The sequence below is a fragment of the Salmo salar genome, chromosome ssa02 (genome assembly GCF_905237065.1).
Source record: "Salmo salar chromosome ssa02, Ssal_v3.1, whole genome shotgun sequence".
NCBI classification, from domain to species: domain Eukaryota; kingdom Metazoa; phylum Chordata; class Actinopteri; order Salmoniformes; family Salmonidae; genus Salmo; species Salmo salar.
This window is the reverse complement of record NC_059443.1, coordinates 68,434,319-68,448,814: the sequence shown is the minus strand read 5'-3', so window position 1 is coordinate 68,448,814 and position 14,496 is coordinate 68,434,319. Positions and strand designations below refer to the sequence as shown.

Below are 14,496 nucleotides of genomic sequence, written 5' to 3'. Positions count from 1 at the left end.
TTCTGTCTCTGTTGTCATTCAGTTGAACCTGTATTTGATTTAACTAACTATTTAAGCTCCACCCCTACTTCCTCTTTCTTCCTCTCTCACACGTCTGTATACTGACTGACATGTCCCTAGATGACTCACTCTGATCCCGAGCCTTCAGGCTAATTACCTGGTCACACACACACAGTCTAATTATCTGGTCACACACACACAGGCTAATTATCTGGTCACAGTGACAGTCTGAGGATCTGAGGTCATTAACAGGCTGATGGCTGGGGATTATAGGGAACTATATATACTCTCAGAGAAGTAGGCCCATTGCTAACACTGCCACTACCACTTCTCTGTGTTACCCAGGGGCGAAAATCTGATATCAACTTTGGGGGGGACAATTACATGAAATTTTCTCAAGAGCAATTCCTGAGGGGGACACCAAAAGTAGTGCTGTAACACATAGCCTACATTGTAATATGGTAAATGTATATTGAGGAACCAAAGAAATAAGGTGTTTGCCGTACTCCTAACTACCGGTACCCAAAACTACACAACTACTCACAACAGCAATACCATTGCCTTTAACAAATCTTAGTTCAGTCACCAGTTTAAGTTGAGAGTGGGGGTATCCATGGCATTTTCCAATTATGTTCCTATTTTACAAGTCAAAAAAATTGAGAACCTTTCATAATGTTGCCAAACAAAGACTCAACAAACTTACCTGAGACTCCCTGTCTCTGCCAGTCTGTCCCTGCATATCTGTCCCCAACTCTGCTTTCTGTGTGCCATCTGTTGCCTGCTCTGCCTAATGACATCATTATGAAACATTTCCATTAGAATTTCATTTCTTTCTTATGAACATTTTATCAACTAGTCTTTGACATATTAGGCTACTAGGGTTCTTACTTTGCGTTTTGGTGTACTGAAAAATACTCTGATGTCCGTCTTTTATTTTTCTACCTGGCTGGCTGGCTGGCTACACACACACACACACACACACACACACACACACACACACACACACACACACACACACACACACACACACACACACACACACACACACACACACACACACACACACACACACACACACACACACACACACACACACACACACACACACACACACACACACACACACATGTGCTAACAGCAGCAGAGTGGGTAGCTTCTATCATCTTATCTTTTATCATTCTATTTGGGCTTCAATCTAAAAGGTAGCTAGCAAATGTGAAACGGATTAAAATGACAAGAGTTGACAGCTGTATGAGTTCACCATTTACACAACATATGCTGCAACCTTTTGTAATTTTAATAGTTTGTTTCATATTAGCTGGCTTCCAACAATAGTTGAATTTGCAAAGCAAGCGAGCACCAATTCCGTTTCAGTGGTGTTTGCTATAATCTTTGCTACCCGGGTTAAATAAAATAAATAAATAAAAGTTCCCTTGCGACAATTTAGCTTTTGCAACGAGACCATTAAATATATTTAAGACAATGGTAGAAGAGAGTGTAGTTCTGTTCAGTTTGGACTTCAGTTTATCGCTAACCTTATCACAGGGACTTTGAAGCACTAACTTACATCATCTGCATGCTGATCTCGGAATAAATTGACGATAGCAAAGATTCCATCTTTGACGAGGCCACATAAATGGAATAGGTACTAGCTAGCTTAATAGTTAATATTTGCGCGCTAGCTCTGCATATTCAGCTAGTGTGTGTGCGCGATTGACTGGATTAACCTCACGTCAGTTACGTTCATTGAGTGCCTTTCAGACAGTAGACACGACCCCTCTGTTACCTTGCCAGTGGATCAAACCATTGTGAGGAAAAGGGTGGGGGGGGTCGCAATCTTTTTGAAACTTAAAAACACGCTATTACGTGTCTATAATCAGCACAATTGCTTTCATTGCGTATTATTAATATTATTTAAATTACATAGTTATGTTTCAGTGATATATTGGGGGGGACAAATCATATTTTTCCCAGGATGGGGGGGTCGTGTCCCCCCCGTCCCCCCCCCGGGATTTCCGCCCCTGGTGTTACCCCTCAGTCAACTCAGCTTACTCAACCATCTTTATGACGCAGGCCAGTGCGCTTGTCCTGTGACTGACTGAGTTGAAGAGTTGCTGGGTTAAGTCCTGCTTCAGATTAAAGTTAGCCTAAAATAGACCTACTTGAGACGAGTCATCTGGTTTTAGACTCTTACATACAGTAGCGAGTGAGAGAGAGAGAGAGCCAGAAGAGAGGGGGTTGGAAAGAGAAAGAAGGAAAGAGGAGAGAGAGGTAGAAAGAGACGATCCCCACTGGGCACAAGCTGGTTGAATCAAAGTTGCTTTCCCGTCATTTTTGTTAGGTCTAGTATTTTGTGCTTTGAAGGCAAGTGCCTAAAATAACATTTTGACAAGTCTGTGGGAAGTAGCAATGGACTGCTAGAGTCACGTCCCAAATAGCACTATTCCCTATACAGTGCGCTACTTTTGACCAGAACCCTATAGGTGCCATTGGGATGCAGTCTCAGTTTCATGGTACTGTAGTCCCTCTTTGGATCTACTCAGTGGGGGACAGATACATCTATACTATTCCTTACTCAGGCCTTCTTTGCCTTTGTTAACCAATGAGGCCTCTACCTGGGCTCTAGCCAAGAGTTATAATTAACACTACATACCACCAGTAACTGCTATGTGGCTGTGGCCTGATCAAACCTTAGTTTAGGGCCAGTGAATCATGAAACACACACACACACGCCAGTGAGAATCCCTGTTATTGTGAATGGCTCAAAACACCAAAAGCATACTGACAAGCCAACCCAAGCCATTAATCAATAAAGCCCATTGTGGTTGGTAGTGTGCATCCCAAATTGCACCCTATTCCCTACGTAGTACACTCCTTTTGACCAGGTCCCATAGGGAATAGGGTACCATTTGGTACGCAGCCCAAATAACAGTAGATTCATGTGGAATGAACACTACAAGTCAAGGCTCATCTTCAGTCAGCCTGCTTTAAAACGCTTCGTCGATCCCAGCACTCACACCCATGATCTAATGAGCTATTCAGACCTGGGTTCAAATACTATTCGAAAACGTATTTTCTTTTGTCTGCCTGGAGTGCTAGGTCACAGGTGGGCCGGTTTAGCACTTTTGGGACTTCTCTATTGGTTCCATTTCAACAGGCAACCTCAATCAAGCACAGATCAAGTATTTGAAATGATTTTAAATGGTATTTGAACCCAGGTCTGGAGCCATTTCAAGTCCCATTTCAAACAGGCATTCATTCCCTGCATGGCATTTGCCTTGGCTTGACATGCCTCTCACTTGTTCTCTCTCCCTCTCTTTCTATTGCTCTCCCTCCGTCTAGCGGTTAAGAGCATTGGGCCAGTAACCGAAAGGTCGCTGGTTCGAAACCCAGAGCCAGCAAGGTAGATAAATCTGCCGTTCTGCCCTTGAGCAAGGCAGTTAACTCCCAACAACAACTGCTCCCCAGGCGCGATGATGTGGACGTCGATTAAGGCCCCCTCCCCCTGCACCTCTGATTCAGACGGGTTGGGTTAAATGCAGAAGACACATTTCAGTTGAATGCATTCAGTTGTACAACTGACTAAGTATTCTCTCTCCCTCCTCTCTCTTCTACTCTCGCTCTCTCCCTCTACCTTTCTTTCTACCTCTCTCTGTCTATCTCTCTCCCCTTATCGTTTCCACTTTCTCCTTCCCTCCTCTTCTCTCTCTCCCCCCCTTTCTCTCTCTCTATCAGGGCGGTTCTTATCAGGGCCTGTGCAGGAGTGGAAGGCCTCACTACTGTGGACTGTGTCTGTCTGTCTGTCTGTCTGTCTGTCTGTGTGTCTCTGTTCTCCCGGCTTACATGGTCATAAATAAAGGTAAAATAAATAAATCTGTGACATTTTACTACCCAAGCTAAATGTACACATCTGCCTGCCATGTTTCCTTCAACCCACTGAACTCTTTCACACACAAATATTTGTACACACGGACACACACTCTCGCATACACACGCACTAGTCTTACATATAGACACACAAATATTCAGCCTAGTGACCTCACACTATTTTCATTGCACATACTCACACACTAACCCACAATCTTTTTCACTCTCACTCACTGACACACATGCTGTCAACGCATAACTTTTTACCTCACACACACACACACACACACAGAGAGAAAGAGACAAATGTTTCCCCTCAGTCTGTCTGGTTTCAGATAAAACAAATGGGGGAGATAGAGATTCTTTCCTGTGAGACATTTTCACAGCTGTGCTTCACTCTTCTCTATCCTCCCCCACTCAGTCTCTTTCTCACTCACACACCTCCCTTTTCTCTGTCTCACTTCTGCTCTTTGGGTTTTGTTCCTTCAGCCAATGGCAAGAAAATGTGTCGAATGTTAGCAGGTTCAAACCTGTTTTCTAAGACTTTCTGAAATAGCTCAACTCGCACCAAGGCTTATTTTCAGAAGATTAGTCTTTAATTTGTTTAATTAAGGATAATATATTTTTTAAACAAATGTTATTGTAAAACAGCTAATGACACAGTATAAGCGAAGCCTGTTAAAGCAGGGTGTACTGGCAAAACCTTAAAGCACAATGACAAACACTGATATTATATAGACCCTATAGACCAGGGATCATCAGCTAGATTCAGCCGCGGGATGATTTTTTTCTTGAGCGGATGGTCAGGGTGCCGGAACATAATTATTCATCATTTGTACTCTGAAAATTTACGTAAGAAGCCAAAACAGATATTGTATTTGACAGAAACAATCATTTCAAACCTTGCTTATATTGGTACAAGAACACGTCTCTATTTATGAGTGGAAATACTTGGGAATACATTTCCTAAATAACATTTTGAGTTGAATTCCTAGTGATTTTATTACTTTATGTCCCAATTCTTTTATGCAAAAAATGTATTCTGAAAAAAAATGAGGGCCGCCAATTGAAAATCCCTGCTATATATCCTTATGTTATGGTTTAATAAAGGATAAATAGTTTGTTTAATAATTATTTAAATAACATTTAAAAACAAATATTAAGAGCTAATCACTCTAAAAGCTCAAAAATGTAGTAGTGTACTTGCCAACCCCTGCATTAGCTATTGCACAATGACAAGTAGTATAGCTGTACTAGTTATAGCATGGATGTTTGCACTACAAACTACCCAGCCATTTCCTGTTTGCGCAATCTTACATATAAATCAGGTATACCTGGGGCCGTATGCATCAAGAGAGATCCGATCTTGGATCAGTCCCCCCTGTCCATGTACTCTTATTCATTGTGATTTAAAAGGCAAAACTGAGCTCAAATCAGCACTCCTACTCCAAGATGCTTAAAATAGACCGATATTCACGAAGCTCAGGTTGGAGCTCAAGTGTGACAGACCCAGGGTCTGTATTCATAAAACTTCAAAGTAGGGAGTACTGATCTAGGACCGGTTTATATTTCTGATCAAAATTACATGGACACAAGACCTGATCCTAGATCAGCACTCCTACTCAGATTTTTCTTCAATATTTCTCCCCAGGACCAGTATCACCTGCCATTCCAGTTGCACAGGCTTAAAAAAGACTACTGTTGCTTAGTCATGATGATCAAATTGATTCAACGCTTATATGGTATCAGTCGTATGTGTACACGACTAGTGCTTTACTAAACTTGCATATCAATTTCACTGCAAATTTGTCATGGCATTTAGATTTGCCACTAATAGTTAACATGTACTTCTTAATCCAAAAAAAATAAAAGATCACACTTCAAACAGATCAATTGAGATTCAATAAGGAGCTTTAATAGTAAACAATAGCAAAGCATTTATACAAGCCAAACAAACATGTAGCTAAAAGCTACACTAGAGTTGCCAACTAGGTCTAGGACAGTCTAGTAGATGGATGGTTTTCTACTATCCAGCGTTAAATAAAACCCTGATGAAGCCAGAGTAGAGTTCAGGTTTCAGGTGAAGATATATACATACCAAACATAACATTGTGACAGAGGGAATTCAGTGTAACATTAAAAAATCTGCCACAGGGCGAGGCCCCTTTCTGGACTAAAGCTGCATAGAGGAAGTCAAAGAGTAGTGGGGTGACAAGAGGGGGAGGGGGTAAGAGTAAAGGGTGAGTAGGGTAAGAGTAACAGTAGGGTGACAGTTGGGGGAGGGGGGGATTGTAACTGGTCTTTGAAACTGGAGTATTTTGGGGGGAAGGTTGTGGGTTGGATCTTGGTAAGAGTGTGGCCGTACTAATTGGTCTTCGTCGTAATTCTACATTTTCCTACCTACGCAGTAACCACGGCCTAGTCAACACAATTACCGTACAACACTTGTGTGTGTTTAATGGTGTGTATGTATACCAGTGTAACACGATGATAGAGTTCATACAGAACTGATGCTCTGCCTGACTAAAATCAGTCCCACATCTTCTCCCCCTGATAATAATCTCATCAACTTTTCTATCATCTTTCTAGCCATTACCTGACTGCCTTCTCCATTCTCTACCCTTCTCCCAAAGTATGCAAATGCACACTTCCCATCATAGACAGCAAGTATGCAAAAGTACACTTTGGTAGAAGGGTGGATAACCAGGATGTAGCCCCTCCTCCACAAGGTACTGGATCTCATTCCATGCATTCCCTTTCTTGCCTTCCTTCTATCCATCATTTCCGCTGACTACGCCACACTAACAGTGGTCTTCTTCCTGTTCTTTGCTGAGCGGACCTCCTCCATCAGATCTCTGAGGTACTGGATCTCTCTGCTGATGCCGTCAGCCTTCTCTGCCAGCTCACGGTTCCTCTGCTCTAGCTCGGAACACTCCTCGCTCAGCACTTCCTGTTCGCTCTTCTTCTTCTGTCGGTAACGTGTCGCTGCCGTCTTGTTCTGCTCCATCTTCTTGAGCTTCTTCTCCACGACCTTGGGCGCCCCTGATACTGATTTGACCTTGCCGCTGAGGGTTGTGGGGGATGTAGTCTCAGGTTCAGGTTTGGAGTAGGGTTTGGTCCTGGAGGACCCAGCTATGGAGGGAGAAGGAGAGGAAGATGGGTGGTGAGGAGGGGAGCCGGATACAGAGTCGATGCCGGAGTCGCTGTCATCAGACTGGTCATCACAGCTACTGGAGGCTGAGAGGGTTGGCTCCTCTTTAGGGGAGAGGACCACCACGAAGTGGCCTGAGGGCAGGAGGGAGAGGACGATAGGGGCGGTGGTCTGGAGGCTGTCGCTGGGCTCAGAGATGATGGTAGTTGGAGTGTGGGTGGTCTTGACTTCCAAGACATCAACGTCCACTTCGCTCCCCAGCTCAAGGGTATACCCCATGGAGAGGGGTGCTGGAGACTGTGGCTCAGACTTCACCACGACCTCTTGATCCTGAACCGTCACCACAGGACCTCTGACCTCATCCCTTACCTCTTCTTCAGGGAGCTCCAGGGAGGGGAGGTCAGCCAGAGGGATACCCAGGGAGAGCACCTCGTGTGGGGCAGGGATTGGGGCGGTGAAGGGGTCCACCAGGTCTAGGTCCATCTGGGTCTCCAGGGAGGCCAGGAGCTCCTCGGGGGAACTGGCCGGGGCGTCGGAACAACAGGAGCCAATCAGAGAGTCCAGGTCGAAGTCACTCAGGTCTATCTTCTCAGCCATCCAGTCCATGCCCAAAAACGCATCATCTGGGGAAGAAGCGATAAGTAAATTCCATCTAAATATACAACATATTATACTCAATGTTTATGGCGTGACAATTTTAATAATTATTGTACAGTGATAACGAAGTAAAACCGGTCCTCTGAAACAAAATCATTCCTTTCCCAAACAAAAATCTGCTCTGAAAGACAATATTCCAATCAATCATGATTTGTGGGGACATTGAAGTTGCTGATACCGGAACCCTACTATAAAACCCTATTGTTTGCCAACATGTTACCTGTCCGTACAACAGGAGGAAAAGCACCGCTGACACTAGTCTTGTTTTACAGTAATAGCCAGGAAATCTGGTGCAAACCAGTTTGTTCAGGTGATGGGTGGCTTGTCATCGCGTGTGGATGTGCAAACAGGTAATACCGGTAGTTACTAACGAACTCTATGGTTAACCTGTTGGGGCTAGGGGGCAGTATTTTCACGGCTGGATAAAAAAACGTACCCGATTTCATCTGGTTACTAATCCTACCCAGTAACTAGAATATGCATATACTTATTATATATGGATAGAAAACACCCTAAAGTTTCTAAAACTGTTTGAATGGTGTCTGTGAGTATAACAGAACTCATTTGGCAGGCAAAACCCTGAGACATTTTCTGACAGGAAGTGGATACCTGATGTGTTGAATTACCTTTAAGCCTATGCCATTGAAACACACAGGGGTTGATTAATGTTTTGGCACTTCCTATTGCTTCCACTAGATGTCACCAGCCTTTACAAAGTGTTTTGAGTCTTTTACTGTGAGATCTGACCGAACAAGAGCCATGGAACGGTGATGGCCGATTAGACTCTGGCGCGCGAGTTCATGTTGGGTACCCTCGTTCCAATACGTTATAAAAGAGAATGCATTCGTCCACCTTGAATATTATTCATGTTCTGGTTAAAAAAGGCACTAATGATTTATGCTATACAACGTTTGACATGTTTGAACGAACGTAAATATATTTTTTCCCCTCGTTCATGACGAGAAGTCCGGCTGGCTTAGATCATGTGCTAAGAACACGGAGCTTTTTGGATATAAATGATGAGCTTTTTTGAACAAAACTACATTCGTTATGGACCTGGGATTCCTGGAAGTGACATCTGATGAAGAGAATCAAAGGTAATGGATTATTTACATAGTATTTTCGATTTTAGATCTCTCCAACATGGCCGTTTGTCTGTATAGCAAAGCATATTTTTCTGGGCGCAGTGCTCAGATTATTGCAAAGTGTGATTTCCCAGTAAGGTTATTTTTAAATCTGGCAAGTTGATTGCGTTCAAGAGATGTAAATCTATAATTCTTTAAATGACAATATAATATTTTACCAATGTTTTCTAATTTTAATTATTTAATTTGTGTTGCTGACTTGACTGCCGGTTATTGGAGGGAAACGATTTCCTCAACATCAATGCCATAGTAAAACGCTGTTTTTGGATATAAATATGATTTTTTACATTTCTACATTTTTTGTCATTTAGCAGACGCTCTTATCCAGAGCGACTTACAGTAGTGAATGCATACATTTCAGTTCATACATTTTTTTGTTTGTTTTTGTGCTGGCCCCCCGTGGGAATCAAACCCACAACCCTGGTGTTGCAAACACCATGCTCTACCAACTGAGCTACAGGGAAGGAACTTGATAGAACTAAAAATGCATGCATTGTCTAACATAATGTCCTAGGAGTGTCATCTGATGGAGATTGTAAAAGGTTAGTGCATCATTTTAGCTGGTTTTATGGTTTGGTGACGCCCGTCTTTGAATTGACAAAACATTACACACAGCTATTGTCAATGTACTCTCCTAACATAATCTAACTTTATGCTTTCGCCGTAAAACCTTTTTGAAATCGGACAACGTGGTTAGATTAAGGAGATGTTTATCTTTCAAAGGGTGTAAGATAGTTGTATGTTTGAAAAATTTGAATTTCGACATTTATTTGGTTTCAAATTTGCCGCTCTTGAAATGCACCTGCTGTTGACAGGGTGCACCACGGGTGGCACGCTAGCGTCCCACATAGCCCCAAGAAGTTAATGATTACCATACACGTTGGTATCGGGCAACTGTTTATGACAAACCGAGCCCAGGGGAGAGCGTAGGTGGGGGATTGCTTAAAATGATAGGTTTAAGCCTAATAGTTGTGATAACACCACAGATGGAACCACCTATAGGGTTAGGCAGCAAACGCTGTGCGTTTTTGTTGTGGTTTTCTTTTCAGCTGTGTTCTCACCTCTGCAGACGTTTGTTCCCATGTGGGAATGGAGCAGCTCGCTAGAGCCCAGCCACGGAGTCAACGGCATCAGGTGGTCATCTACCCCGGCCTTGCTGCTCCCCAGGAACGAGGGACGAGGGGATGGAGGGAGGGAGTCAGAGGACGAGAGATGGGAGGGGGAAGGAGACAAAGAGGGAGAGAAGGAGGCAAAAGAGTTGGAGAGAGAGGGGGGTAGATCATCCTCTTCATCATGGTCCAGATGGGGCCCCATGGGGTCAGCCGTCAGAAACCAGTTGTCCAGTAACAGGGCCCCAACGTCCTCCAAGACCAGTTGGGAAGTCAACAGGGACATGACTGCTTCTTCTGGTGGTTGTCAACAGTAACAGGGTACTATAACGGGATAACAGAGAGTCTTCGGATGTTGTCGTCGTTAGGGGGAACGGTGATATCGTGCTGTGGTAGACAACAGCAGAGCTGAGGGTGGTTGGTTTGAGAGAACTGGAAGCAGAAAGGAGATGGAGGGATAGGGGTTACAAATTGCAGTATGATAAGTAGTTCCACAGAGGAGAGAACATTTTTGTATTGGTCCATTTACTACATGAGCAACAGAAATTTATTTTGCATATGCCATTCTGTTTGGTAGACATACACATACTGTAGGAGAGGAGGTGGGATAGGGGTGAGATGTCGTGTATGACATGGCCTTAGTACCATCATAGCTAGGCTACAGAAAAAGAATCAATAAAATGTATTAATAAAGCCTATTTTTTTATATATCAGATGTCACAAAGTGCTTAAACAGAAACCCAGCCTAAAACCCAAAGCAATGCAAATGTAGAAGCATGGTGGCTAGGAAAAACTCCCTAGAAAGGAAGGAACTTGAGAGGAACCAGGATCTGCGGGGTGGCCAGTCCTCCTGACTATGCCGGGTGGAGATTATAAGAGTGGAGATTATCTCTTCGCCACGTCATTGTTCTGAGGGATAGGTAATCATATCAATATATAGTGTCAGTTAAATGGTGCTACTCATTGACTACCCTCATTGTATTGTGTTAGTAACACCCATCGAGGAAGTTCTATTATGCTGGCCTGGGTTGAACCGGGGAATAGCCCGTCACGTCATCGGGCGAAAGTGGGGAGGGAGGAGCGCCCTTGACAAATCAAACAGTAATCTGCACCGCTCTGTCATGTTGTCAACAAAGGCAGCATGGTGTGTCTTCCAGAAACATACATCGCTTCTCCATATAATAAATATTTAACCTGTTAGGGCTAGGGGGCAGTATTTACACCGCCGGATAAAAAACGTACCCGATTTAATCTGGTTACCACTCCTACCCAGTAACTAGAATATGCATATACTTATTACATATGGATAGAAAACACCCTAAAGTTTCTAAAACTGTTTGAATGGTGTCTGAGTATAACATAACTCATTTGGCAGGCAAAAAACTGAGAAGGTTTCATGCAGGAAGTGGCCTGTCTGACAAGGTGTCGTTCTTCTTGTCTCTGTTTATTGAAGAGTGAGGATCTTAGCTGTCCCGTGACACTTCCTACGGCTGCCATAGGGTCTCAGAAGGCGGTAAAAAGCTGAATCGTGGCTTTGCAGGCTCTGGCTGAAAAAAAGTAGCGCGTTTGGGTAGTGGCTGGTTACAGTACTGTGAGACTCAGGCTCGTGCCCGCGTCGACCGGAAGCTTTGTTTACTTTCCTCTGTTTAGCTAAATGGACATTCCCGGTCGGAATATTATCGCTTTTTTACGAGAAAAATGGCATAAAAATGGATTTTAAACAGCGGTTGACATGCTTCGAAGTACGGTAATGGAATATTTAGATTTTTTTTGTCACGAATTGCGCCATGCGCGCGACCCTGATTTACCATTTCAGATAGTGTCTGGGACGCACGAACAAAACGCCGCTATTCGGATATAACGATGGATTATTTTGGACCAAACCAACATTTGTTATTGAAGTAGCAATCCTGGGAGTGCATTCTGACGAAGACAAAAGGTAATCAAACTTTTATAATAGTAAAGCTGATATTGGTGAGTGCTAAACTTGCCGGTGAGAATATTGCAAAATGTGCTTTCACCAAAAAGCTATTTTAAAATCGGACATATCGAGTGCATAGAGGAGGTCTGTATCTATAATTCTTAAAATAATTGTTATGCTTTTTGTGAACGTTTATCGTGAGTAATTTAGTAAATTGTTAGCGAATTCCCCGGAAGTGTGCGGGGAATTTGCTAGTTCTGAACGTCACATGCTAATGTAAAAAGCTGGTTTTTGATATAAATATGAACTTGTTTGAACAAAACATGCATGTATTGTATAACATAATGTCCTAGGGTTGTCATCTGATGAAGATCATCAAAGGTTAGTGCTGCATTTAGCTGTCTTCTGGGTTTTTGTGACATTATATGCTAGCTTGAAAAATGGGTGTCTGATTATTTCTGGCTTGGTACTCTGCTGACATAATCTAATGTTTTGCTTTCGTTGTAAAGCCTTTTTGAAATCGGACAGTGTGGTTAGATTAACGAGAGTCTTGTCTTTAAATAGCTGTAAAATAGTCATATGTTTGAGAAATTGAAGTAATAGCATTTCAAAGGTTTTGAAAATCGCGCCACAGGATTCAACTGGCTGTTACGTAGGTGGGACGAATTCGTCCCGCCGGTCCCATAGAGGTTAACTAGTTTTCACTTTGAAGGCAGATACAGCGTTTTTATCAAAAGCAATCATTTTTGCATGTGAAAACACAGAATCCTACACATCACTCCACATGCTTATTTATGTCACTTTTGTTTTGAGCTGGCTTCACAGTTGGCCAGAGCAGGGCACCTGGCTCAACAATGCACCGGTTCAAACTCCTCCCAACTGGGTAGGGACAAATAAACAAACGCCCTCAGTGTTAGGAGGAAGTCTTAAGAGGAAGTATGCGTCTGGGAAATAGACCTGAAAACAGTCAGCTAGAGATATCTTGTTAAACCTGTGGTATCTGAAGTTATGTCCTAGTGACCTAGTCAACAGTAACATTCGGGTCGTTTCCTGGAAAATTTGAGGCCATTTGTTCAACTAAGAGCTAAAGGAACAAGTCGAGTCAATAACAACTTTGACTTAATATCTCCTAAAACGCATTCATGTATTTCACAAAATAGTAGAGCTATTCTGGTCTATTACTTCAGTGGAAATTCCGCCAGTGCTGGTAAACTCCCCGCCCTCCGCCACTGGATAACGTTGCCTAATTTGGTCATGATGTGACCGGTAACGCCGCCTCCTCGCTGACTCACTATGGAAACGGAGAGGGGAGGGTGAGGATACCGCCATTTTCACAACAACTATCTGTCTTGAAAGGAACGTAGAAAGCGAGAGGACAAAAGTACGCCATTTTGAAAGTGCCACGTTGCCATGTCTGGCATAGTAACTTCATTCATTTATGAGCCTGGGTTTAATAACATTAGTTAAAAATCATAATTGTTATTCAATATGAGAAGGGGGTAGTTAATTAGTTATGACGTAGATAACGGTTTAAAATGGCCCACTGTAGATGGCACGGGATCCACATTGTTTTGTCACTTTGTTGAAAGGCACTGAAACGCCGACACTGAATAGCGTTAACATATGCTATCTAACGTTAGTTATTTCAGGCAGACAGTTGATACGAGTTACTATTTCCACAGCTGGGTAGGTGCCAAAGACAGCCCAAATCTAGCTGACAGTCTGACATATCAAATATCTGAAGTAAAGTTAGCTAACAGTATAAGCTATTGTATTGTAGAGTTAGCTAACTAGAACGCTAACAACAACTTCCCAAGCCTGCTTGTCCAGCCACACCTGCCCGACAGCTGACATGTGACTGACTTTACATTTTCTGAGAAGAAATACGTATAATTTTTACTTACGCCATTTTGCGTAAAAAAGCCAGTGCTTGACCGTTGCACTGCCGGGTTGTTGCCGCTGCTGGATAAGCCGCTGCACGTTAAACTGCCATTTTGCGAGGGAGAACTGAGCGCTCGGAATGCTACAAAATAATGTTGAATGTCACAGAGAAACAATGGTCGAGCGAGGTCACATGATTATTTATAGTCCCGCATCACACCCAAGCATATCCTTCCGTCAAACAGCGCTGTGGTGTATCACTTCGATCCCGTTACTGCCTCTGATTGGTTCAGATCGTTATTCCACTCGTTGGAAATAAATAGGTCCAGGGCTATAGTGTAACCGACGAAATGTAGGTCAAATTAACATGTATACATTGAATTAAGATTAAAGAGGAAATTAATGTTTACATTGGTTACTTGTATTTCCTATCTAAAAAAAACCCAGTGTATTATGTTTGATTACGTGAAACTTGCAATGTGTAGACTACTTCACAAAGTTAGATAAAAGTCAATCTAAGATCGATCAAAATGTATTAGAAGTTGTCTAAAGTGATCAAATAATTGGTTTTCAGCCTTAATACACCCATTACTTATGGTAGAAAAGGACACGTTGAATTTCTAGACGAGTCTCTTTTCCAAAGACTATTTGTCCTCAAGGATTCGAGTGTCTTTATTAACTTAACTGAAGACTAATCAACGGCAACTAATCAACAGATTAATACGAAAATTGTGGTAACTTTATTTCAATTTTATAAACAGATGT

The 14,496-nt window shown here is 42.7% G+C and overlaps 1 protein-coding gene across 1 annotated transcript; it reads right to left on the bottom strand.

Moving 5' to 3' along the window:
- Nucleotides 1-5,760: 5,760 nt before the first annotated feature.
- Nucleotides 5,761-14,021, bottom strand: LOC106591110 (cyclic AMP-dependent transcription factor ATF-4). The gene is made up of 3 exons (XM_014182302.2): nucleotides 13,755-14,021; nucleotides 9,882-10,361; nucleotides 5,761-7,641 (listed from the first exon to the last, which is right to left on the bottom strand). The coding sequence occupies exons 2-3, from the start codon at nucleotides 10,213-10,215 to the stop codon at nucleotides 6,659-6,661; spliced, it is 1,317 nt and encodes a 438-aa protein (XP_014037777.2). The 5' UTR covers nucleotides 10,216-10,361; nucleotides 13,755-14,021; the 3' UTR covers nucleotides 5,761-6,658.
- Between the last annotated feature and the right edge of the window lie 475 nt (nucleotides 14,022-14,496).